At 39.5% G+C, this 25,789-nt stretch overlaps 1 protein-coding gene across 34 annotated transcripts in view; it reads right to left on the reverse strand.

Annotated features, from left to right (window-relative positions):
• CFAP20DC (CFAP20 domain containing) overlaps positions 1–25,789 on the reverse strand; it is a 167,205-nt gene that overhangs the window by 71,677 nt on the left and 69,739 nt on the right. For 24 of the 34 annotated variants that reach the window (XM_043550764.1, XM_043550775.1, XM_037903810.2 and 21 more), the window contains 3 exons: positions 24,530–24,669; positions 22,722–22,902; positions 10,524–10,855 (listed from right to left, as the gene is read on the reverse strand). In XM_043550764.1, coding sequence (XP_043406699.1) covers positions 10,524–10,855; positions 22,722–22,902; positions 24,530–24,669 — 653 coding nt within the window. The remainder of the gene's footprint in view (positions 1–10,523; positions 10,856–22,721; positions 22,903–24,529; positions 24,670–25,789) is intronic. The other 10 variants (XM_043550786.1, XM_043550758.1, XM_043550761.1 and 7 more) reach the window with 1 other exon arrangement.

The raw sequence follows: 25,789 nt of genomic DNA on the forward strand, positions 1-25,789 counted from the left end.
CTGGAAATCCCAAAAGTCCGTATGTCATAAATATACTTTTTAGTATAATGTGGCTTACGCACTTATGCTAACCAATAACATTGATGTAAGGTGGAAAAGTCAACAATGTTGATATCCGCTTGACTATTGTAGTGGTAGGTGACACTTTAACATACTGTATAGAAATCCTAAACATATCTGTCTGCAGAGATCACCTTGCCCTTCTTTGAAAGTTACTAAAAAAAATCATTTAGCATATAACATTTTAAGAATACTTTATGAATCCATTATTCCTCTTCCAAACAAGGTCTATACAAAACATCCAAGAATTGCACTTCTGATGTTCCCTTAAAATTTCAACTAAAAAATAAACAGCAAGCAGAAAAATCAAGTGATATGGGAGGAGGAAAGATTGGGTAAACTAGGGATGGTCATCCCATGGTCCTTATTGATACAGGGAAGGGGAAAATGGAGGTCTCCAATCCTTATCCAATCAGGTACCACACTTCCTGTCTCCCACAGGCACAACACAGTACTACTGTATTTGTTGGAAGGATGGCTACAACATGAACGTTGCATCCTTAAATATGCATATTTCACCTTCTAGGGTCCAATCCTGCTGATATTGAAATCAAAGGGAGTTTTGTCATTCACTTCACTGGGACCAGGACTAGACCCTAAAAGGGGAAATTCATATTTAAAAGAAAACCCTTCATTATATAATAATCTTTACAACAAATATAATAGCACTGTATTATATATTTTCATGAAGAATACACTTCTCTCCTATTGCTTTATTTTGTTTTATGTTTTCTTTGAGTAGGTTTACATAAGACACGAGCAGTGAACATTTTGTGGGTCGAGGATAATGATTACATATAGGTCTTTCTCAATGATAGGTTTCTTGTGGTTATCGTATGATTTTGTTCTTAATATAAAAGAAAAAAGTGTTACGGCAGAACAGTCTCTCCTCCCGTCCTCTGCAATCACACACAGGGCTTTCCCTATAAAATGAGCTAAGCAACTTTTCAGCAACCACATCCATATGGAGACCAAAACAATCAACTGTTCATTAATATTTTTATCAAGGGTGCTCAAGTCACAAAGTTTTTATTTTCCCTTAAAAACAGAATTCTAAAGGATAAAAATCCAGAAAAAAGGGGACCTATATTATTTATTAAACCCTCTTATATAGTGCTGTAAATGTACATGACACTTTATAAGCAGATTAGTAGGTTAGCTGCAAATATAAAACACTGAAGTGTTAAAGTAAATAACAGAAGCAGGAAATAAATTTGGAGGCCTTTTGGCTGCAAGGTTTTCTTTTATCTCCTCAGACTATAAATTTAAAAATGCAATTAGAATGCGCTCAGTTTCCCCAATCCCTGTACAGACAGCTCCTATTTTCCTGTTTTATCATCCGGCATCTTTTTGGAATCAATATAAGAAAGTGAAGGTTACGATGAGGATGTGTTAAATCAGCTCAGTGCTATGAGAAAGTACGTAAACCCTGAAACAGTCAAACGAAAGCAAACATTAATGTTCTATATAGTTTCCATAATCACCAGTCTTCCCAATTCACACTGAAAGATGTGTGAAAGCCAAATTTATAATAATGTATAATATTTAAGGGTAGAATTCAATTTAAAATCAGATTACAGCCCCAATTCCGCAAAGCACTCAAGCACATGCTTTACACACATTGACTTTAGAGGGACATAAGCACAACCTTAAAGTTAAGCACGTGCATAAGCTTTTTTTCTGAATTAAGGGTTATAGGAGCTACGTGCAGGGAAGCAAACAGGACGTTAAGAAGGACAGAATCCACCACACTATGAGAGAAGTAGGCTGAATGTAATGTATTCAGGCTAAACCTTCTAAATTTGATTTGTGAAACACCTGCATGAATCAATGAGCTATGGATGTATGCACAACACTTCATAATATTTTATTAATGTATTCCATGGCATAAGCCATTTAACACCTTGAAAAATCTCTCTCTTTATATTAAGGTACAGGATGTATAAGGAAGGGTAAACGAGAATAAACTCTGATTATAACAATATCTTAGTTTAGCATCACTGACCCCTACTAGCTTGTAAATAACTGGAAAAGACATAAACATGCACTATTTTTACAGAAGACATCTGAAACTTCACACATGTAGCCATTTCTACAGTATTTCTTTTTCTTGTAGGTTTTATGTACACAACACGAGATTTACAGTTATATGAAATGCCTTTGAAATTTATAAACACTTAATATGCTGCTTTTCTTCATTTTGCTTTTGTTACTGCTAAAGTTATATGCATTTTGGAAGGTTGTAAATATTGCTTTATTTCCCTAGTTTGGGATTTCACTGAGGCACAAAGACACATTTCTCTTTTTTCCAGACTTTTATTTGCCACACCACAGTTATTTTAAAACCTATGCTATAAACCTGCACTATTAAGTCACATTACAGTACTGTAATTTGACAGATTATTAAAGAAAATGTCACATTATTGTCACATATTGGAGACAAATGGATAATACTTATTTAACTTAAATTTAAATCCCTCCCACCTATCTATTGAACTTGGGTTTTATAATCATTTTGTTTGTTAAATATTCAATCATCAGATTGTGCCAGGACTATCAATAAAGTTTGCTTGATTAACTCCAGCACAGCATATGTATACTGAAGATGCAAATGATTTCCCTGAGGAGCTAGCATGTCTATTGCTGTACTACATGCCTTGCAAGAACATGCAGATGGGCAGTTGGACAATAATTTCTGGATACTTAAAATTGATTGCTCTTGCTGGGTTGTAATTTTAAGAAGATCATTCTAACGACTCTTGAGGGCCACCTACTTGGAGCAGATGGGACACAGGCCTTCTGTACCCAGAGTCTTAATGTCAAAAAGTCAGAGTAAAATTGCAAGAGTACGCTGTCTTATTTAATTGTATTATGCTGGCTCTTTTAATTATATAAGTGCAGAAAATTTCCTGATTCAATTGAAGGCTTCACAGATGAGCTCATCGGCTCTATCCAAAACGTTTTGGGTAACACTGTCTGATACCGCAGTTGTTATGCTGTGGTGTAAACCAGCAAGGGTTCTTACTTTTGCTCTAGGTTTGATGGAATGGGCGGACGCTGACAGTTGAGTCTAATTGGACAGTGTCTATGACAGAAGAGAGAGATACATTAGAATTTAGTTGTCAGTTTGAAAGTCTGGCCGCTTGTACAAATATAGAATAGGCCACTGGTGGTAAGCTGCAGCAAGATAAGACGCTGTTTTGCTGTTTTCTGATCATTTGGGACTGGCAGTTTAATAACAGTACTTAACTGTTTCAATGACTAATTAGCTACCCACTAACGGTATTTATAAGTGATTGCATTTTCCAGCTTGAAAACTAATTTGGAAAACCAAATATTTCCCTCCGGATGGCACAGAAGGGAAGTTCCATACATGGTAGGTTCTCTAAAGTTCTTATTATGCATGGATAGGCCCTCCTGAGTGTCACGTGGCCTCCAGCCCATAAGCATAAGGAGATTCAAAGATCACTTCTCCTGGAAACTTACCTCCAAGCAAAGCCATTTGGCCTGGGTCTCACATGCCTCGTAAGTAAAGCCCTTCCTTTCTGGTATTATTTATTAATTTCCTGGGAATTTATCAGTGTTTATTTCAAAAATTTAAAAAATGGGTGACAAATCAATGAAAAATTAATTGCACATATTATCAGGGTTAATACTGGAGAGCGGGGACAGAAAACCCCCCAATTAGAATAAAGGAAGAGTGCATTGTTTATGAAACCATTATCTCAAATCCCCATTACACAAACAACACCAGTTTACTGTTGGTGACTTGCACAGTTGTGTTTGATACAAGGGGCTTCCGGGCGAATTCCACAGGCTCAAAGCAGCTTTTTCAAAGCATCTTTTCCAAGGCTCAGACTCCTGTGGTCTTGGATGCAGCTGAATTTAGAAAATATTCTCTCTCCATCAGCTGGGCCAGGTGGGACACTGCCACCATGTGATCCTTTGCAGCCGCAGGGAGATTGGAATGACCTGTTCGCAGCTTGGGGGCTGGACAGGGGCTCTGTCTGGTGGCTGAAGTGGAAGGGGCTCTGTGCCCTTGAAACCTCTCTGGGCAGTGACATGTCCCTAGGCCCAGCTACTTACTAGGTCTACCATGGGGGGGAGCAGGTGGGAGGCAAGGGATGCCTGGTGGGAGATGGGGGTGCTCGGTACTCATGGTTGCAGCAGATGGGAGAGGGTGCCCAGTAGTCATGGGGGGGCATCTAGGGGAAGAGAGGATGCCTGGTGGGAATAGGGGTGCCAGATACTCATGGTAAGAGTGTGGGGGGGGAAAGGAGGCTGGGAGGGAGACCGACCAGGTCTGTACCCTGGGGCTGTGCTGAGGGGGCCAGTGCTCAGAGGGTGCAGCCTTCCGCTCTCCGCAGCCTGTCGCTGCAGCAGTCGGGCATTCTTGGCAGACAACCTGCCAATCTCGCATCTCCACTGCACAGGTGCAGATGCCATCAACCGGCGTGTGCAGGCATGTTGTGCCATCCAACAGGGAGTCTTTGAGGCGGGAGCAGGGTCCATTGAGTTCAAGCCAGTACAAAATGTGGGTAGAAATCAGAAATATCCAAATACTGGATTTTTTAAAACCTGGGCATTTTTTGGAGGTTTTTGATAAAAAACTAAAATGAAGGGCCCTATTCATAGGTTAGTGAGTCTTTATGCATTGATACTCACTCCTTGAGTCACAAGTACACAACTCCCTTCCATAAACATACAATTTTGGGGGCCAGATTCTGATTTAACTTCCACTGGAATAAAACCAGAGTAGCTCTACGAATTCCAAATTTATCCTGATGTGAGATCAGGGTAAACTGGTCCCTAGAGCTTAAAGTGGAAAATTTGTGACCTGATGATTTCCTTTCTGGAATGGACCTTTCCCCCAGCCTGAGACATCTGGACTGCACAGAAGTGCAGAACCTTCATTCTTTACAAAGCACTACAGGCTTGGCCTTGGTTCCTCAGCAGAAACGTTCTTTGTCAGGAAGATGCTTCAAAGTGATGGTCCTAAAATGAACTTATGCCAGTAATTTTAGGAAAGGGGGAACATTCTTCTTTCTACCCTAGCTATATCTTATTCCAGCATAATTTCCCCCTGCTGCTCGGTATATCCCAAACGTTTCAATCAAGGTGAGAGGTCAGGAGCCAGAATCTATAAGAACTATCAAACAGAAAATTATTTTAGCAGTCTGTTCTTAATACCCAGCTATCTGCCAATATTGGCTTCACGTGTTTCTGGGTTGACAATCCACAGTCACCAACTGTAAAACAAACATGACTGGTAAAAACATTTTTTCACGAAAAAGCAATTTATCATAGCTGGCTTACTTATCCTGCTGTGACGGTATTAGCTGACATCATAGGTGCACCCAGTAAATCTATCTTAATGAATATAAAATCATACAAACCAAGGAATCAAAATACCACGCACAGTACAAAGCAATCAAAAGTGACATGACCAAAATAACTAACCTAAAAAGAGAAGGCTAGAAGTGATGGGCCCACAGATAAAAAATATATTTTATTTGTATTTATATGTTTCTGTGACTTTTAAAATTAGATATACATTCACGATACGTGATTTTCAAACATATAGAAAAACAGTGAACATCAAGTATCTTCAGCATATCAGGTTTTTTTTTAGAGGAGGCTTGCAAAAATGCAGCTTAACTGGGTGAGTAAATATCATTTTTTAATTATAATAATGGCAAAGTCGGGTGAACAGATATTGTCCCAGGATTAAGAAATATTCATGATGATTTTACAAGGATGTCTTAGATTGTGCTAATGTAACAACAGGTACTATAAGTCAGCAGTCTCATGTCCTTTTTTTAGGATCTTGTGTGATAGTCCTGACTTTACAGCCCACTATAAAACATTTTTCTATAGTTTGTTTTTGCAGTGCAAATTAAATAATGATTTGAAAAATTAAATGAGCACCTAGAACAGGGGTGGTCAAACTACGGCCTGCAGGCCGGATCCGGCCCATCAGGGCTTTGGATCTGGCCCCATGGGACTGCCCCTCGTGGTGCCGCAGGCCCTGTGTCGCTCTCAGAAGTGGCTGGCACCACGTCGCTGCGGCCCAGGGGGGCAGAGGGCTCCGTGCGTTGCCCTTGCCTCCAGGCACCGCCCCCCGCAGCTCCCTTTGGCCGGGAACGGGAGGTACCTGGAGGTGTGGCAAGGGCAGCGTGCGGAGCCTTGTGCCCACCCCTCCCCCAGGGGCTGTGCAGTGATGTGGTGCTGGCCGCTTCCTGGAGCGGCGCCGCGTGGGGCCAGGGCAGGCATGCAGGGAGCCTGCTCTGGCCCCGGTGCGCACTGCTGCCACCCTGGAGCCGCTTTAGCCTAAAACCTTTCGGTAAGCGGTGCCGGGCCGGAGCCCAAACCCCTCCTGCACCCTGCCCCCCAACTCCCTGCCGTAAGCCCCCTGCCTGCACCTTGCACCCCTCCTGCACCCCAACCCCCTTCCCTGAGCCCCCTCATATACCCAGTACCCCGCCTCTGCCCCAATCCCTTGCCCTGAGCCCGTTCCTGCACACCGCACCCCCTCCCACACTCCTTCCCGCACCTCAACCCCTTGCCCCGGCCCTGCATACAATTTCCCCACCCAGATGTGGCCCTTGGCCCAAAAAGTTTGCCCACCCCTAATCTCGAATATCAATACACAACTGACTACAGAAGTAACATAAAATACATTAGTGCAAGAATACAAGCAAAATATAAACGCTAAATAATTTTCTGGTTCATTGATTTTCCTTTCACATGAAAGAAAGCTTTAACTCTGAATGAGTAAATTGGTAGTGAAATTAAGCAAAAACTATAACTGTTATTGTAATGTAGGTTTGTTGATTTTAAATTATCTTTTAGCATTGTACATCTAGTGCTTTGCTAGCTGTCACACTAACATTATCTAACGTAATCCATATGAGAATAAATGAACTGAAAGTCCTTCTCTGTAGTTACTGGCATACAGTAGATTTTAGTTTATACAATATTTGAAATCTGCTGTTCCTGACAAGAAGGGATAGCCTCCATTTGCTAAAGGGATCGTGAATAACTGTACATGCACCTGTCAGCTAACTGATCATTTGCAACACACCTTGGAAAACACAATGATTATCATGATATATTGAGAAATATTATACAGCATATAGAATTCGCTAACTGTATTTAAGATAGATGCTCGCTTTTTGGGAGTAAAAAATAACGATTATTATGTCTCTGTGGGCAGTGAGAACAGTTACTATTAAGGTTATTAAAAGGAACCAAATGATGCCGTCTTTCTTAGGAAAGAGAACTTCCCTTCTTATGAACATGACATGGGATTTTTAATGACCACAGCCCTTAGTTTTCTATCTTAGTTGAACAAAAAGGCACCTTCAGCAGCATGCTAAGACAATGGTTAAGTACAGGCTGCAAGAGTGATGCTGAATCATCACCCACACCTCCTCCAGCACCTAAGAGTCCCTTAGTGAGCTCTCATCCAAGTATTGACCTAGAATCTCCTATCCTGCTTATCTCGTGAGAACAGACAAGATCAAACACAATGGTGTAACTGCCAGCTTTGGGATCACATATAGTTTCTCTCAGAGCGCACACACTCTCTTAGGTGTTTTTACGTTTCGCAATGCTGTATGAAGCAGGGTTACACGAAATGTTGAAACCTACCTTCACTTTACCGAGCTAATCATTTTGTTCAGTATTCAGAGTTATTTAAAAATTAACCCTTTACCTACAGTATTAAGTACCAATCATCAAACACTTACACATGTGTAACTTTTCACACAAGTCAATAGGACTAGGGGGTTGAATGCTTTGTAGTGTCTCTAGGACAACCTCACTGCACACCACAGTGGCGCCTTGCATCCCTCCCTTCCACCCCACAAGCTCCCTGAACCTTTCTGTTTCAGGGACTCCCTGCACCTCCCCCCAGTCCCTCCTCCTCCCATGCCAGGGTTCCCCGTTCTCCCTCTCATGGCAGGGGCTGTGTGTGCAACCCATTCTCCCCCTTCCTCCCCATTCTCCCCCCATGCCAAAGGTTGTGTGCATACCCCCCATTATTTGTCTGGGAGATAAGACATTCAGGGTGTTAACATGTTAAACTACAGGAAAAGCAGGACATTGTTACGTTAGAAAGCATTAATGGGTGCCATCTATCAGTTGTTTGAGGATAGCAGTGGCTCTCAACCTTTCCAGACTACTGTACCCCTCTCAGGAATCTGATTTGTCTTGCGTACCCCCAAGTTTCACCTCACTTAAAAACTATTTGCTTACAAAATCAGACATAAAATTACAAAAGTGTTACTGAAAAATTGCTTTACTTTCTCATTTTTTACCATATAATTATAAAATAAATAAACTGGAATATAAATATTGTACTTATTTCAGTATATAATATAGAGAGCAGTATTAACAAATCATTGTATTAAATTTTAGTTTGTACGGACTTTGCTAGTGATTTTTATGTAGCCTGTTGTAGAACTAAGCAACTATTTAGGTAAGTTGATGTACCCCCTGGAAGACCTCTGCGTACCCCCAGGAGTACACATATCCCTGGTTGAGAACCACTGATCTATAGCTTCAAGCACCTGTGCAATTATCTGTGGATGTGATAATCAGATGACAGTGGCTCCACTGTCCCCCATTTTCCCTCTTTTTGGTTTCCCAATTTTCCCCAAATCAGTGAGTTCTGCCACTGATGCCTAGAACATTCCCTGAATTACAGAAGTGGCATTCAAAGTTAATGTGTTACATACAGACATACAAACACAGAACTGCCTCACCCACCTTATCTATTAAATTGAGTGTAAGGCCTTTGCAAGCTCAGCCAATGATGCCTTTTAGCGTATGAACTGAAAGCTCAAGGATAGTTGGGAAATATATGAAATTTTCCTTCATTACACTCTTGTTAGCCATATGCCCTCAGGTCTATTTTACATTATATAAAGAACTACGAGTCTAATCCTGAGCAGTGCGATGTATCCTCCATTAATATTAACATCAAAGGTCTGAGAGAGAGTGCAAAACCTCGCAGAACCAGCAGATTAGAGGTTTTTTTAAGCACTATGGTGGTACAAAATAATAAATAAGAGTAAGCAGAAACACTGGTTCTGTACATTGAAAAGATATTTGAACTGGAATATATGAGTCTTGCAATCAATTTGGTTTAAACTGAAGAAGAAAAATTTCTCTTTATTGTATTACACACACACACACACGTTATAAAAATACATAGGAATCAAATACCAAGATTTACAACACAGGGAAAAGTTTACCATAATGATGTGTTTTAGAACTGTCTTCTTAATCTAGCTTCAGTTAGTAACCAGTCTGACTTTTCTTGAGCATAATTGACATAGAAAATCTCTGTGGATTTTAGAGAGTTCCAAAACAGACACCATATGGTAGAGACAAGACCCCCGCATTGTTCATGATTCATTATCTCAACTTTAATTGGTTTAACCCTGAAATTCTGGGACCATATTTGAAATAATGAGGTCTGACAGGTCTAAGGTGAAAAGAAAACAAAATATACACAAACAACCCCCCTATTGGTTATAGTTAGCATCTGCAAAATAATTTCCCAGGAGGAATGGAACAATATTTTTGCAAAGTTTCATCTGTCTTGCTATCACATAATTCTGTTGTACTTCCTTCCCAGTCTGTGAGAAAAAGATTAGAATGATAAGAAACAGTTCTATAATTAAAAATGAAATAGACTGGAATGTTAATAAAGGCAGTTACCATAACAACTTGATGCAACTGTTAACTGACATGACAATCTGCTTCATTTTTATAAATATATTAGAAGTTGATGATTTTTTTCTTTTCTCTCACTAATCCAAGTGCTCAAAAATTTTCACATTGCAACAGAATAAAAACCCAGAACTATACATGGCATTACCACATTTCAGATAAGATGTAAAACTGAAGTGGTGACCAGTGAGAGAAATCAAGCATTGGACCCAGCCTTCTGGTCAAATTTCAGCATAGTTAAATCACATCCTGCCTACTTAAACTTCCCCTGTAATTTTTGTTGTAAGCAGTGTTTTTCACTTCCTTACCTAAAATACTGTGCAGTATCGCTGAGTGCCTTTAAACCGCTGAGATGTCTTGGCTGCATTCTGAAGTAACGGTGAGCAAAGTGACCCCGATGCACACTTTGTATAAATGTATAAAGAGCAAGATTAAGCTCTTAGGCTCAGATCTGTATGTTGCGGGTGATGGGGAAGGGTGAATCCTTCCACTCCTCATCCCTTGCCCAACTTGCAAACTGGACAGAACTCTAGCTTCCCCAACCTCTCCTACACCCGCAGACACAAACTGAGCAAGATTAACTTGCTGCTAAACGCGAGAGGTTTTGAGGTGGGACGGGCTTCACTCCCTTGTAGAGCCATAAGCTTGAGGGCAGAATCTCACCCTCAGAGTTTTAGGATGAAGTGTGTGTTATCAAGGATTGCATGTATAGAGAAGCTCACCTCTTCATTGCTGTCACTTCCAAAAAAGTCACCTTCCATTGGGGCTCCTCTACAGACCCCATCACTGTTCTCATTTAACTCCAAAGGAGACATGCAGCCTTCTGGCGACATATTCGGGGACTTCCCATGAGGAGCTGATCGAGGCCGCGACGAAAATGTGAAAATCTCTTTATGGCTTATTTGGTGTTCGCCTGTTTGCTTGCTTTCACTGTCAACGTCAGTATTCGGTGGCAGGGATAAATTACTGCAGGATGTATTGTGGGTAGCTACTGACTGTCCATCAGACTCCATCTGAAAACTGTCACTGCAATTTTCAGGAAATATCCAGTCATCTGAAATTTACAAAAGGTTACATGTTTATTAAAATGTTTATTTTAGCATATAGCATTTAAATAAACTCTCTATAGCATCAAAATATCAAAGTTATACAGCAAATAAATGTTATGGAAAACCCTTTATCCCACTTATGCTTATAAAGATGGAGACCAGATCATATAGCAGAGATGAAAGAAGTCATGCTGCTCTCTAGTAATCTTGCAGTGTGCCAAAGATTTAACAAACTGTTTTATCGGTCACAACTCCAGGCAATTAATTTGCAGGCCACAGTCTGTTTCAGTTGTAATAATACGCAAGGAATTTACAAATCCGAAATTACAATTAACACCTCTCTAGCAGTTAAGAATCCTATGTAGTTCCAGTACAGCATATTTATTATACTTGGTCATTGATGGTGTTTTTGAAATAGACATTTTTTGTGAACAGGATTTTCTGAAAAATCACACGTGCTATGCAGAAAGTTCAAAAAGTTATTTACCCCGCCACTCTCACTCCACTAAAATCCCATACTTTGTTTTAGGCCCAGAAGACTGGTTTTAATTTAAATATGAAACTACAGCTCAGCTGAAAAATCGTGTAAACACGAAAAGCCCATTTTTACACTCACCCTGTTAAGATATATATTTACTGTTTGGCTGGTAGAGAAAAAAAGCGTCAATCTGATCGATTTAGGTGGATCTCAAACAGCATATGAGAAAAAGAGACTTGTTCAAGTATACAACACTCTCTTCTCTTCATTAAATGTAGTGTAGCGTGGATCAGTTACCGTGAAACTCCCTGGCTTCGTAAGCCAGCGTTACTGTTACCAACATAAAAACATAAACCTCAATATAAAGTGCTAAAATGGCAAGGCTGAAGTAGCCCTTCAATAGCAGCAAGATGCATTGCCGCCGCTGAACAGAGTAACAAGGATTAGACTATTAATATGGCATTCAAGCCACTCTCCATAGTTTAACAACACATTCAAATTACCTGCTCAGGCAGGCTCAGGGAACAGTTGGAGCAGCTACAGGAGCTCTATTTGGAAACCTTTGGTTTCTGGACTAAAGCAGCTGAAGAAAATTGGATGAGAAATCTAGAATGAGTAGCAACCTTGGAGAAGTAACTATCTTCTGACTGGCTTGCTCCATACCTGCTGTGATTTTTGCAGTACTATTCAAAGTGGCTATCGACAAAAGAAGGGCCTAGCTCTACCAGACTCCAGGTGAGGTGGGAGTAGGAACCTAACTCTAAAAGGTCATTTCTACTAGTAAACTGGCCAAAGGAGTTGGGGGTTTAATACCAACTAGTTCTCTACTTGTCTTGTACATGAGTTGTCCCTGGTACATCAATAAACCGCTTTGTTCAAGGACAGATTGTCTTAAGGTCTCTTTAAACCATAGCCTACAAGATTCAGAAGCCCAAGCCATTTTTCAGTAATCTCTTTAGATCAAGTTGATAAAGGCTGGCCTATAAATCAAGGTAATCTGAAACAGCATTTTCTAAAAAAGTCTATTGTCTAGAAATTATGCAGAAATAGCGTATCTGTAAATGACAAAAAACAAAACAGGGATCTAAGATACGGTAGCATCTGTGTGAGGTGACTACCCAAATAATCTCTCTCATTTGATTAAAAAAATCTCGACTGTTCTTTCAGGAGCCATGTCAAATAAGTGAGAATTCCCAACGCTCTGGGGGCCCTTTCATCTCTTGTACAAAGTATGATACTTTTCTGCTCTGTTCCATGGTCTATGAGATCACCTGGTATTCGTCTTTGAAAAAAAAAAAAGTTCTCCATTCTGTGCTAACCTAAAATTAGTTCAAGATTATCTGATAACACATTTTTCTCTAGAGAGATAAGGTGGGTGAGGTAATATCATTTATTGGACCAATAAAAGACATTATCTCACCCACCTTGTCTCTAATATCCCGGGACCAACAGAGCTATAACAACACGGCATACATTTTTCTGTGTCACACAAGTGGAAATTAATGTCAGACATTACCCAAAGCTATATGTTGAAGCCATCAGAGCAAACACTAACTTTCTTTCTACTCTTCTACAGTACTAATCATCTTGCACTAACAAATCATTTCTCAGTTTCTAGATATAGTCACTACATTTTAGTATATATTTAAAAACTATATTGTTTAAAGTAATCATTCTTTCTAAAAAAGCCCTCAAAAGAATACGGAAATTACATGACCTTTCACAAGAGGTTGCTGTCAAGATGCTCTAGAGCTAAAGATATTTAGAAACTTTTTTTTGCCCCCCCAACACCAGATTTGATTTTGTGATTTTTTGGAATCAAGAAAGATCTTGCCCTAACTAAATACTTTAAGGAAACGCTCTCTAAGGCTATTATGAATGCGGACTTGCTCTCCTCTGCACGCCAGCACAAGCATTCCCTGCTGATGAAAACACACTCTAACCCCCTTCTGGGGAGTGAAGAGTTGCTATTACCATTACCGTTAATAGCAACTGTCAACCTAACTTTCTGAATGGAGGATAAGTTCTCTCTTTGTGGAGGGGGGTTAGTGCCTAGGGATGTGTCTGGGGTCCCCTTCAACCAATCACAGTTCTTTATCATTTCTTAATGGCTTGTGATTTTACACGAGTTTTGAATTAAACTTGATAATTTAGAGGAGATACCAAGGAACACTTTTATTTGGCCACCACTTAAAATAATAAAAACAACTTTTTGAGATCCATTTCTTGCAGTTAGCACTAATCTTGGAATCCCAAATTCCAGTTCTTGGTCCCTGTGCCCTGGGGAGGAGACCTCTGGGCTAGGAACCTACCTACTTGAGCTAACTTGTCAAAATTCATATCCAGAATGATTTGCAGATGGGTTCCTGGATCAGCGGCATCAGCTCCCAATCAGACATGCTAGGCCCAGTGACTATGACTGCTTTTCTCAAATTGGAAGTTGGGAATCTGACACGGGTTGCATGAGTAGGGGACTGCAGCAAAATCACTGCCAGGTGGCTGCTAGGAATCCCGGAGACAGAACAAGGAAAGGAAATAAGACATCCTGCTTTCTTCTGCTGATGCTGCTGCGGCTACAACTTCCCATATCTACCCTGCTACAGCTTCTTGTTCTCCCTCACCTCCTGCCCATCCCTATTCTGCTCCATGGAAGTTCTGCTTAAAAATGATGAGGAGCAACTTGCCTTGACTCCACAGTTCATGTGTTTCTTACCATCTTCCGGTGGCCTTTCCCTGAAGCAGAATGCAGCGTGACCAGCGGGGATGAACTGAAGCTCCACTACCTTCCCCCAACACCCTAGCAGCACCCACTCTCCCGAAGAATCCATCCCCTCTATCCAGGCCCCGGCATCTACTACCCAAATTGCTCCCAGCACGATCTACTGTCCAGCAGCATCCAGCACCCTCTACGAAAACTAGCCACTTTGTTCTTTGCCAGGATCTCAATCCCATTATCCTTTGCAGCCACAATGGATTATGGGATGTGACCTAAAGTTTTGGGATCATCACAAAAAAGCATGCCTGATTTTATGAACCCAGGCAGTAAAAGTACAAGGACTCCTGGCCTGTGGCATTAAAGTTTTCAACTCAATGAATGGTTCAAAATGATACAAACAAAAAGACTGTCTCCAGTACTTACCTGCCTAACAGGGTGTGTATGGTAAAAGTGATTGTAATGATTCAAGCTGTGGAAAAGAAACCCTCTCATTCTTGCAAAAAAAAATTATATTATGCAGTAAAATAAATGAAGTGAGATTTCATATAATTTACATGTTTTGGCCAAGATTTACATCCTTAGCCACAGGTGCACTGACCAAGCTGAACTGTTTATGTGAGGAGAAAATAAAACATTCTGCTGGAGACAACATTATCCTGAGTATATGTATTTATAAACCTTGTGCTCATGGAGAAGAAAGAGTAGTTGTCATCCATACAGCATAGAGGTTTGAAGGAAAATCTCACAGCCATTTTGCTCTATCCAGCAATCTGAAATTTTCAAAAGGTAAAACTCAGTTTTCACCACGAATACTTAGTGAAATTGTATCTGAAATGATCAAGTTTTATTGACATGGGGCAACGCTGTTGTGTGTTCACTCCTTAAGGATTAAAACATGTCTACATCAAGAACACTGGAAGGAGCCCAGTGTAAGAGATTTTAATTTCTTAAATGGCTGCAGAGCTAATTAAAACTTTCAGATAAATTAATCACAGTTTTCCAGCTGCGGTATAGGTCGTTATAAAGGCAGAACTTGTAAAGCTACTGGCAGAAAAGATGGTGAAGACCGCATGAGCAGTGGGGCTGTGGAGTCAAGCCCATCTTGAATAAATGAAGGATCAAAATATAAAAAGGCAACTTTCAATAAGTACTATTGTCCAGTGTTTAGAGAAGGGGAACTGGCCAACAGGCCACACTCCAGGGTCCCATACCTGGCTCTGTCAGACACATTCCAGGACGGACAAAAAAAAAAAATCTATGTTTTTTTATAATATCAGGTTTTTTACATTTAAATTAAATACAGGTCTATTTTTTAAAAAATAAACCTATTTAAATTTAATTTGGAATTACTAACACATATGTTAAGGCCTAAATTATAATATATTACAATAATTTAAATTAATTTAAAAATATTAAGCAGTACGTGTTTGCTGGCAAGTTTTAAAAGAAACTCAAACTCACTGAACTGGTGGAAGTCACCGGTTAAGTACCTCAAACCAGCTTGTGACAGCAGCGGCCTCTTCTGCAAATGCAGAGAGAATATTTTCTTCTGATCAGTTTATTTAACTAGTTCAGTTCAATCTACGAATAAAAAACTAGGTGTGAGAGGATAAGATCTACAACTTCTAAAATCTTGAAGGACATGTTGATCAGAAACAGTCCGTTCAATTCCTATCTACAGATAATATTTCCTTTGTTTAACAAATCACAGTTTTAAATGCCAAATAGGTTTTGATAATGGATGGGTAAGATAGCAGCCAGCCTGCTGATCAGTGGAGACGTGGGTTTCTTGGAGTGTAAGGACGTAGATGTTATGCGCCTTCAACGTGTTTGCAAGATACTCGCACTTCGTCCAGGAAATGTTAAGTTGGAGGATCCTTGTTGCAGAACCTATCTGGCATGTTACGTGGCCCTGAAGAGGGCCATTATGGTGGCTTGAGTTGTTGCTCTGAAGACTGGGAGACTTTTGAGTAATGTTCGATCACCAGGTTGATGGCATTAGTCACGATTTCTAACTTAACAGCGCGGGCCGTGTGAAGGCTCACATCTCGTGCCAATGCTTTTCAATGTTTACGCGAGTGACATGCCTCCAATGAAGCTACGCAAATTTGCATATGCGGATGATGTTGCCCTGGCAATGCAAGCAGCCACCTTCAGTGACATCGAGTCCACCCTGAACAAGGACCTAAACACCAGGGAGGAATATTTCCAGAAATGGAGGCTCCAGCCAAATCCTCACAAAACAACAGTCACTGCATTCCATCTGAAAAACAGGAAGACTAAGCGACCTTCTGTGGCAACACTGTGTGACATGACCCCACTCCGACCTATCTGGGAGTGAAGATAACCATCCACAACCATCTGAAGAAGGTAGCTGCCAAGAAGATGACAAGGTCAACCTGATCCAGAAACTGGCAAGCACAAGCTGGGGAGCATTAGTTTTACAGACATCAGCGATAGCCCTTGTGTACTCTGTAGCGGAGTGCTGAACACCAGTATGGAGCAGAAGTAGCCATACTTGACTTGACGATGTCCAACTAACCATTGCAATGCGGTACATCCTGGAACCCTCAAATTGACCCCAACACCTTGGTCTTCCAGTGCTGTCACACATTGCTTTCCCATCCATTCATTGCAATGCTGCAACCTATGGGAATTCCAGAGGATCTTGGAAAATGAACGTCTTCCCATCCACCAGGACCTTAACAATGTCCCTCACCACTGCTTGAAGTCGCGTAAACCCTTTTGGACATACGCATTTAACCTTCAACAATGCAACTTCAACCCTGATGAAGCTTGGAAAGCTGAACACAGTTCACAAGAAGTCACAAATAAACTCCTTGTGAAAGACCCAATGCAGAAGATCCCTGATTTCGAACTCCCACAAAGATCATGGGCAACCCTAAACCGTATCCACACAAACCATGGCAGATGCGGATACTTGCTATACAGATGGAAAGTTAAAGACTCTCCAGTGTGCGACTCACCCATAACAGACCATGGAACATATAATAACTCAGTGCCCGATTCACAAATACGGAGGAGGCACCACAGAAATACGTAGATGTGATTATGTTTCTTAACCATCTCAGTGTAAAATTGTAAATGTCAAGCAACAACTACATCAGCCATATGAAAAAAAAGAAAAAGAAACTTTTGATAATTTTATACAACACATTAAGTGTAGTTTTATTTAATGAATACAAAAAAATCTTTAAATGCTTTTTGTGCATTTAATTTCCATCCAAGCAGGTCTTGACCCAGATTACAAGTAAAAAATGAATAATCTAGTAAATAACAAAATGCATCATTCGCCATTTCTGACAAATAAAAATGTAAATATTAAGAATCAGAACCAATGTAAGTTAAGCTATACAGTCGCTTAAATAAACATATATAGATATAGGCGCAAATTTCAAAAGGTATTAGGTGTTGCTGTGCTTAGTGTTGCAATACCTATCTCATTGAGGAGCCTACATCTCATTTTCAGAAGTGATTTAGGCACTTAAGAGCCTAAATCCCATTGACTGCCAATGGAATTTAGGATCCTAAATGCCTAAATCTCTTTTTAAAATGATATTTAGGCTCCTAAAACAGTTAGATGTTCCATGGTGAGCGCAGCAATGCCTCATTAGCTTTAAAAATCTGGGGTACAGACTGTCCTCCTGGTTAGCAAAAAGAAGCATAACATTTAGTGTAAAGGCTACATTTAGCTGCAAATCAACATGTTTTAATGGTTATCAACCAACAAGAGTCAGCTTTTATTTAGGAAAATAATTAAAAAATAGAAAGGCAAAGCAATATTAAAACTGATTATTTAAATCAGGGTTTCCTGCTTAAATCAAGGTTTCATGGTTTAAATCCATCCACCCTGACACATTATTTGGCAGCTTCCCTGTATGTCATTTATTCAGTGCAGTGGCTGTAATAATATGTACTTGAATGTATGTAAAAAGTGTTTAAAATCCCAATTTCAAAAGGCAATGCAGAAGTGTAAAGGATTATTTTAAAAGATCTTGTGTACCTAGAGGGTCATTTAACCTTACTTTTCTAACACTTTGCTTTCACTAGACTGCCTTTGTTTGCTAAGAATCAAGAAGTTTACCTTTTCTGGAAAAGCCAAATGGTGCTCTCCAGAGATGTTCATTAAGTGCACTCAATTTAGTAATAAGCTAAACACAAACAAACTGCAAATATATTAGCTTATTTACTATATTACTGATGTCTAGGGTAATATGCTGTGTGAAAATATAGAAGATTGTACAATGACATTTTACACTGGTTATGTAGTTCAACAACTTGTGAGACCTGTGGCTAATGCAGCATCATTAATTGTCTACAAGTGAAAGATGGGGCGTTCTAGACCAAACCAAATCTTTTTATCTCTCAACCACTAATTATACTGCCATCTCTTTTTACCGCAAGTATTTCCATATCAATTGTAATGAATAATTTGGTGTATCGTCTTAGGAAAATATGTAGATTACTGTGTAATCACAATATTGCAGCAAACAAGATAAATGCAAGAACGATCACCTAAACATCTAATTAGTTTCTCTATACACTCAGATTTACGCTAGAGCTTCTAATTGCAGCCTAACATTTTAATGAAGGTTTCAACATTGCATAAATAAGACTGACAAACTATAAACAATATTCATTCATTTTATTTCTTCCCTTGCTCAAAAACAATTTGCCTTTGTAAAAGTATTGCACACCTGCAAGGGAAGATGTGTTTATGTGGGTCTCTGCTACGAAGCTGAAGAATTTCCATTATAAACAGCAACGGCATACTACAAGGTAATATTGGGGATCCTTTAATAGGAGACAACCACAATGGAAAAGCACTAGCGATATTTAAAATGTTAACGTTCATTCTGAACAGGGCAACATAAAACACATTTTCTTTATCTGGAGAACGGAAAAATGTAAAATATGGTTCTCTTCAGGCAGCCTTTTCAGTACAGGGCTTCATCCCAATTTCTCCTACTGAAGTCAGTGGCAAAACTCCCCATGACTTGAGTGGCAGCAGGATCTTACCCTTTTTAATGATCTATTTGCAGGTTAGTAACTGCAGCTGGAAGTGTATGTCCTACCAAAAGAGGATTTAATTTAAAACATACTAAAAGATTTAAAAAGCACCTTTCGTGAACAAGAAGAAAAAGGCAAAAAATCAAGCAGATGAGTATTTTGACAGGTTGGTTAATAAAAACAAACACTCTGGAAACTCTAACCTGTTTGGTTAAGTGACTGCGGCAGCAATCTGGAGTTTAGTGTTTCTACACTGTTCACTTTTTTATAGGAAAGCACGGAGAGCTTAACTGTTGGCTTATCTTCATTCCTGTAATGTCTTGTGCCTTGATGAGAATACAGTAATGTTTTTAAGAGTCGTTTTTTCTTTAGCTCATTTTTAAAAAACTGTTTGTTTTTAAAATATAAATGTTAAAGAGATTACTTTGGTCTGAGATGGGTGGAGGTGTTTGTGTTCTTTGATTTGATACCAGTAATATAGGTGCATTTCCCTTTCTTTTGTAAGCAGTTTCTGTACGGTATTTTTAAGTAACTAGTCAAATTTCCTTTCTAAGGTTCGCAAAAAGAAAAGGAGTACTTGTGGCACCTTAGAGACTAACCAATTTATTTGAGCATAAGCTTTCGTGAGCTACAGCTCACTTCATCGGATGTATAAAAGTGGAAAATGCAGTGAGGATATTTTTATACACACAGACCATGAAAAAATGGGTGTTTATCACTTCAAAAGGTTTTCTCTTCCCCCCACCCCACTCTCCTGCTGCTAAAAGCATTTGTTCCAATCCCTCAGACAGAGACAAACACCTACAAGATCTCTATCAAGCATTCTTACAACTACAATACCCACCTGCTGAAGTGAAGAAACAGACTGACAGAGCCAGAAGAGTACCCAGAAGTCACCTACTACAGGACAGGCCTAACAAAGAAAATAACAGAACGCCACTAGCCGTCACCTTCATCCCCCAACTAAAACCTCTCCAATGCATTATCAAGGACTTACAACCTATCCTGAAGGATGACCCATCACTCTCACAGATCTTGGGAGACAGGCCAGTCCTTGCTTACAGACAGCCCCCCAGCCTGAAGCAAATACTCACCAGCAACTACATACCACACAACAGAACCACTAACCCAGGAACCTATCCTTGCAACAAAGCCCGTTGCCAACTGTGTCCACATATCTATTCAGGGGACACCATCACAGGGCCTAATCACATCAGCCACACCATCAGAGGCTCGTTCACCTGCACATCTACCAATGTGATATATGCCATCATGTGCAAGCAATGCCCCTCTGCCATGTACATTGGTCAAACTGGACAGTCTCTACGTTAAAGAATAAATGGACACAAATCAGATGTCAAGAATTATAACATTCATAAACCAGTCGGAGAACACTTCAATCTCTCTGGACACGCGATTACAGACATGAAAGTTGCGATATTACAACAGAAAAACTTCAATACCAGACTCCAGCGAGAAACTGCTGAATTGGAATTCATTTGCAAATTGGATACAATTAACTTAGGCTTGAATAGAGACTGGGAGTGGCTAAGTTATTATGCAAGGTAACCTATTTCCCCTTGTCTACACTGGGGTTAGGTATCTGTAAGGTAATTTTTTTTGTCACAATAACATGCTTGCCTAGACACTGCAAGAGAAGTATGAAAGTCTATGAAAAGGTTTTTGGCAGGGGAAGGAAGACAACAGGAGACATGAGTAGCCTGACTCTTTGTTAACGAGTAAATGGTATAATATGTATTAACCACTCAGCTTTAAAAAATGAAACTGGGTCTATGCAGGCACCATCAGAATTAAAACCAGAAACTATTATCTAGAATGAGTAAAAGGTCTAACTTTTTTAATGATTTGGTTCTTTGGTGTTAAACTGAATAAGGGTTTAAAGAATAATTTATTTTTAGTTCCTTCTCTTTAATCATGAAAGCATGGAGTTTTTTTTTTAATGCAACTCTTTGCTTAATCCTGAAAATCTTTATCAATGCTCTAAAGCAATTCTGTTGCACAGTGTTTGATTTCCATAAACCCTGCAGCACACACATTTATATTTTATGTGAACCGGTTCAGAATCCTTTGAAATTTACAACAGAGAGAGAGAGCTTCTTACCCTGGATAGAACACAGGTGTAAAACAACATAAAATTAGTGCTGTACCATTGGTTGATTATCTCAGGTCTTTTACAACTTAACTTGTATTACTCTTGCCAAGCATCACCTAGGATGTCTGAGGAACAGTCAGGAATAGAAAGAAGCTTTTCTGAGTCTCAATCCGATGACTTAAAACACAAGAGAACATGCTCTCATATCCTGCAAACCTCTGCCTCATTCACTATCCCTCTGCAATACACTGAATGAAGCAGGGTACTTTTGCACAAATAGTATACAGCTAAAGGAGTAATTATTAGCAGTAGTAGGATGCTGTGTTCTGTGGAAAAGCCATGAGAGGGATACCTCATACACCCTTTTCCAGTGGTTTACTTAACTAGTTGCTAGATAGCAGAAAAATGCAGGAAGTCAGGATTGCTGGGTTCTATTCCTTGTTCCGGAAGGGAGTGTTATCTAGTGGTTACAAGCAGTACAGCCAAACACACAGATCTGGCACATTCCTTCTGAAAAGTAGCGCTGCTAAAGGGATGAGACTTGGGTTAGCCATATTAGAACCGTGGCTGTAGTTCCAGCTGTTTCAGAGAGTACCTGGTGTAAATGATCAGTTACCCCACCTATTGTGTGTGTGTGTGGGTGTATAAAATTATACTTGCTTTTCTCTAAGATAGGAGGTATGAAGCATTGCACAATAATAAGGGCTGTGAAGTGAACATAATTATTGGCAATTTAGTGGAAGAGCTTAGGCTAGAATTCATGGTCTCCTGGATCCCAGCACAGCATACGTTCTTCCTGATCAGAGAGTATGTTGCAGCTGCTGCTTTGCTTGTGTGCTATCTAGAGTCATATAGGGAGCTCCTTGGCGTTGGAATGAGGCTCACAGCAGATGGGATGTTTGGGAATTTTTTTTTTTTTTAATCAGGCAGCCTCTTATAATTTGGCCAAATAGTGTTGAATTTTCCTGAGGACAGCAAAAGGCCCCTCACTGCCCCCATAGATAACCCCCTGCCAAATCTCACATACTTACTCCAAAGCATGGAGTTGTTAGCACTCTTCACACAAACGGTTAGAAACATTTTTAACACGGATAAAACAGCTTAGTTTCCCTTCGCTCCATTTTCAGAGATGGCAGAACTATCTTCACCGAAACTTCCAAAAATAATTCATCCTGAGGCAAGCCTGGAAATTTTTGGCGGAGATGGTTGAAGTTTGGGAAAGTTATATGCGACGGAAAAGAATGGGGCTTATCATGGAAAGTGTCAGAGCGCCATACCACCACCAGCCACTATAGTATCACCATCAGCATTATGATTTCATTCGTGGTCGGATCAAATAGGAAGGCAACAAACCATTGTTTACCACAAGTGTCTTCAACAACTAGCAAGCTTGGCAAAAACATTATGAAAATCAAGAGATTAAGAGACTCACATTTAAGTGAAATGCAAAAGCTTTTTGCAGCTGGAAAGTATGGCTGTTAGATGGTATTGCTATCAATCAGTCTTCACATATTGTTCACTTTAGTTTCTTACCATTTTGACTTGTAATCTGATTTGTTTGGTGAATATTTTCTTTGTCCCCTTGATCAAAAGCCTTACAGAACGGTGAGGGAGACAGTCCAGACCTCTTGGTATCTCGTATTGACTTGCTTCCTTTTTCTAATGTCAGTTGTTGGCATGATCTGCTACTTCGGCTACCCAACGACTTTGTTATCTTTAAGGAAAAAAATCTGAATAAAAGGTCACGTGACAGCTTTAAGATTAGCTCTCTAAACTGAACTAAAACCAGATTTTGGATAAAGTTTATTTTTCACAATAGATTTTCCTCAGCCCATTTTATTTTTTACATTAACTTTGCAGGAAAAAAAATAACCAAGGTACCCACGTCACCTCTTCCTTGCTTACAGCTACTTTCTCACTGTAAGCCCAATGCCTGATTTCTTCGGAATCCTCAGCTCCACCAAGTTTTGCCTACGTGTAAAATGCCTTTTAGGATACAGCTGAGCAAAATGAGTTTCTCAAAAAACTTGGGATCTCTATGGTGCTTGCATCTGGGTTAATGACAGAGAGTGCCAAAAGTAACCATTAGATACTTTTTCAGCAAAGGTCTAAACACTTTGAAAATAAGAGAGAGAATTATGTGGTGGGAAAGGGAGGGAAACATTAACAGGAGAGGGGAAGAAATGGAGGCAATGGAAGATGGAGATGTGCCATGCCAGAATTAATTTAAAATTAAGCCCATGCTTAAGTTGATTCCCTTTCTCATCCATAAAAAGCTGATATTTCAAGCCAATAACAACATCAGTTATTTATTATGACACTCACTGAGGTTTATAAGGCGTTTCTCTTACACTGCATTTTACCCTGTAGCAGGTTCCCTCTGCATGGAGGTTCTGTCCTCAGTTGTTGGGACATATACCCTAGGGGCAGGGAGATGTTTATTGCATCTTATGGGACATTGCTGGTGAGAATCACCGATGTGCATCAGGATATGGGTGAAATTACAAAAGGAATCAGGTGACATTACTGGTGCGACCTCTACCAGAGGATTCTCAGTTGTGAAAAGCTACACATAGGAGGCTACTATTACGCAGAGGCTGGGGACATCTTTTGTGTTTACAATAGCAGAGATGACCCATTAAAATGCATTTAATAGCTTTATGTGGGTCTGCTACATGTTGATCATTCATAGTTTTAACACTTTAAGCTTTTGATAATGGCACTAATTAAGGCACTTCACACTTTATTAAGCAGACTAAAAACCACAATTTTTCCTCCCTTTCCCTTCTCAAGAACCACTGCTCCTTCTCTGGAGGAGCTGGTTTCTCTCAATCTCTCCTGTTGAAGGCATTCTGCTGTGTATAAATAATTGTTGGACTAAGGAGTTGAATTTTGGTCTCCCATCTGCTAGGTCAACGCTCTACCACCAAGCTATAGAGTTATTCTCGCTCTCTTTCCATAGCCCAAACACTATTCATTGTCGCAACGAATCACCCACTCACTACATATGTGAATGCAGAGTTTGCCTCTTGCATGGTGGCCCTCTTATTATGGAAAGATTCCACTTAAACACATGGAAAAATCTTGCTTTTGTCAAACTTCATTCCTACTTTTACTTACAAAAACATAAAAATTTAGCACTTTAAAAATAAACTTTATGAGAAAAATAAATGTACTCAAGAGAAAAGAAATTATTTCTGAAGAAAACCTTTTTGCAAAACCTTTGTTCTTCCATCATATACAAACATAATTTGGAGTCTGGCTCTCAAGAGATAATAACTGTAATTGTTCCTTTCAGATATGTGGTACTGGTTTTGTGATAGTTTAATCCTTCGTCTTACCTCTCCAGATACCCTTGTGTTGAATCTTCTGCCAGAAGGTGGAGGTGGACCAAGGACCTTGGATCCAAATGCAATGTGAGACACATCTTGATTTTTACTGTTGTGTGTACTGCCTTGTCCTCTATTAATTAACTGGTCTACTTAAAAAAGAAAGACACCTTTTCAAACATGATGCTTTAGACTGAACATATTTATAAGCATGATATATCACAGTATTTGACACAATAGCAAATTCTTATTTCTTCATTCTTGCTTTTCTATTCATTTAAATAATTATTTCATAAATCATATACGAAAAAATCATACTTCCAAGAAATAACTGATGTATCTTTCTAACACCACAACAGGTATATATATTACTGCTGACAAAATACAAATGTATCTCCTTCCTTTTCCATTTGACAGTGTGCCCAGTGCAACAGATACTATAAACGCATGGAATAGTCAAAGAATATTATATCATCGTTATAAATGATTCATGTACCTCTATGGGCTAGGGATTGTATTCTGCCTCCATGCGGGAGTTACAGGTTTTCCTGCAGGAACTAAAATCACTGGGAAGTGTTGGGGCATCATTAAAAGCAACTCAATAGCAAAGCCCTGGGCTTTGAAAGAAAAAGACATGTTTAAAGAAGATAAGAAATGCTGACAATAAACTATCACCATGTTTTCCATAACGCCTTCTCCTAAGGATAATACACATATACTTACTTATACCATTGAAATAGAAAAAAAAATAGTTAATGGTAAGATTAAGAGCTTCGATAGCTAGATTTTTAATTATTTGTAATAATGTATAGTGAATGAGTACAGATGAGGTAACACTGATGCCAAGTCGTTGCTGACATAAGTGTGGTATTGTCAATTCATCCTTTACACAGAATTGCTAATCTGCTTAAAATGTTATTGGTGATAGAAAAAAGGTCACACACATGTGTTGGAAGATATAAGTAAGAAGACATATCATGTAATGATAAATACCCCCCCCCCCTTTTTTTTTTTTTTCTTCTGGGAAGACCCAGAGCAGGGTGACACAAAAACATGACCCAGAAAATGCAAAACCAGTTGGAAAAATACAGAATTGGGGTAATTGAAGCTTGTACATGCGTAATGTCTGGGTTACATAAAATCAAAAGGGTTGATGTGCGAAAAGCCTATTGGACAAGGATCACATAATCTGTAATACAGAAAAGTATAAAAGACCTAAGTGAATATGGATCCAAACTCAAGAAACATTAGACCAGAAACTGAAGAACAGGA

This window comes from Chelonia mydas, chromosome 7 (assembly GCF_015237465.2).
Source record: "Chelonia mydas isolate rCheMyd1 chromosome 7, rCheMyd1.pri.v2, whole genome shotgun sequence".
Classification (NCBI taxonomy): domain Eukaryota; kingdom Metazoa; phylum Chordata; order Testudines; family Cheloniidae; genus Chelonia; species Chelonia mydas.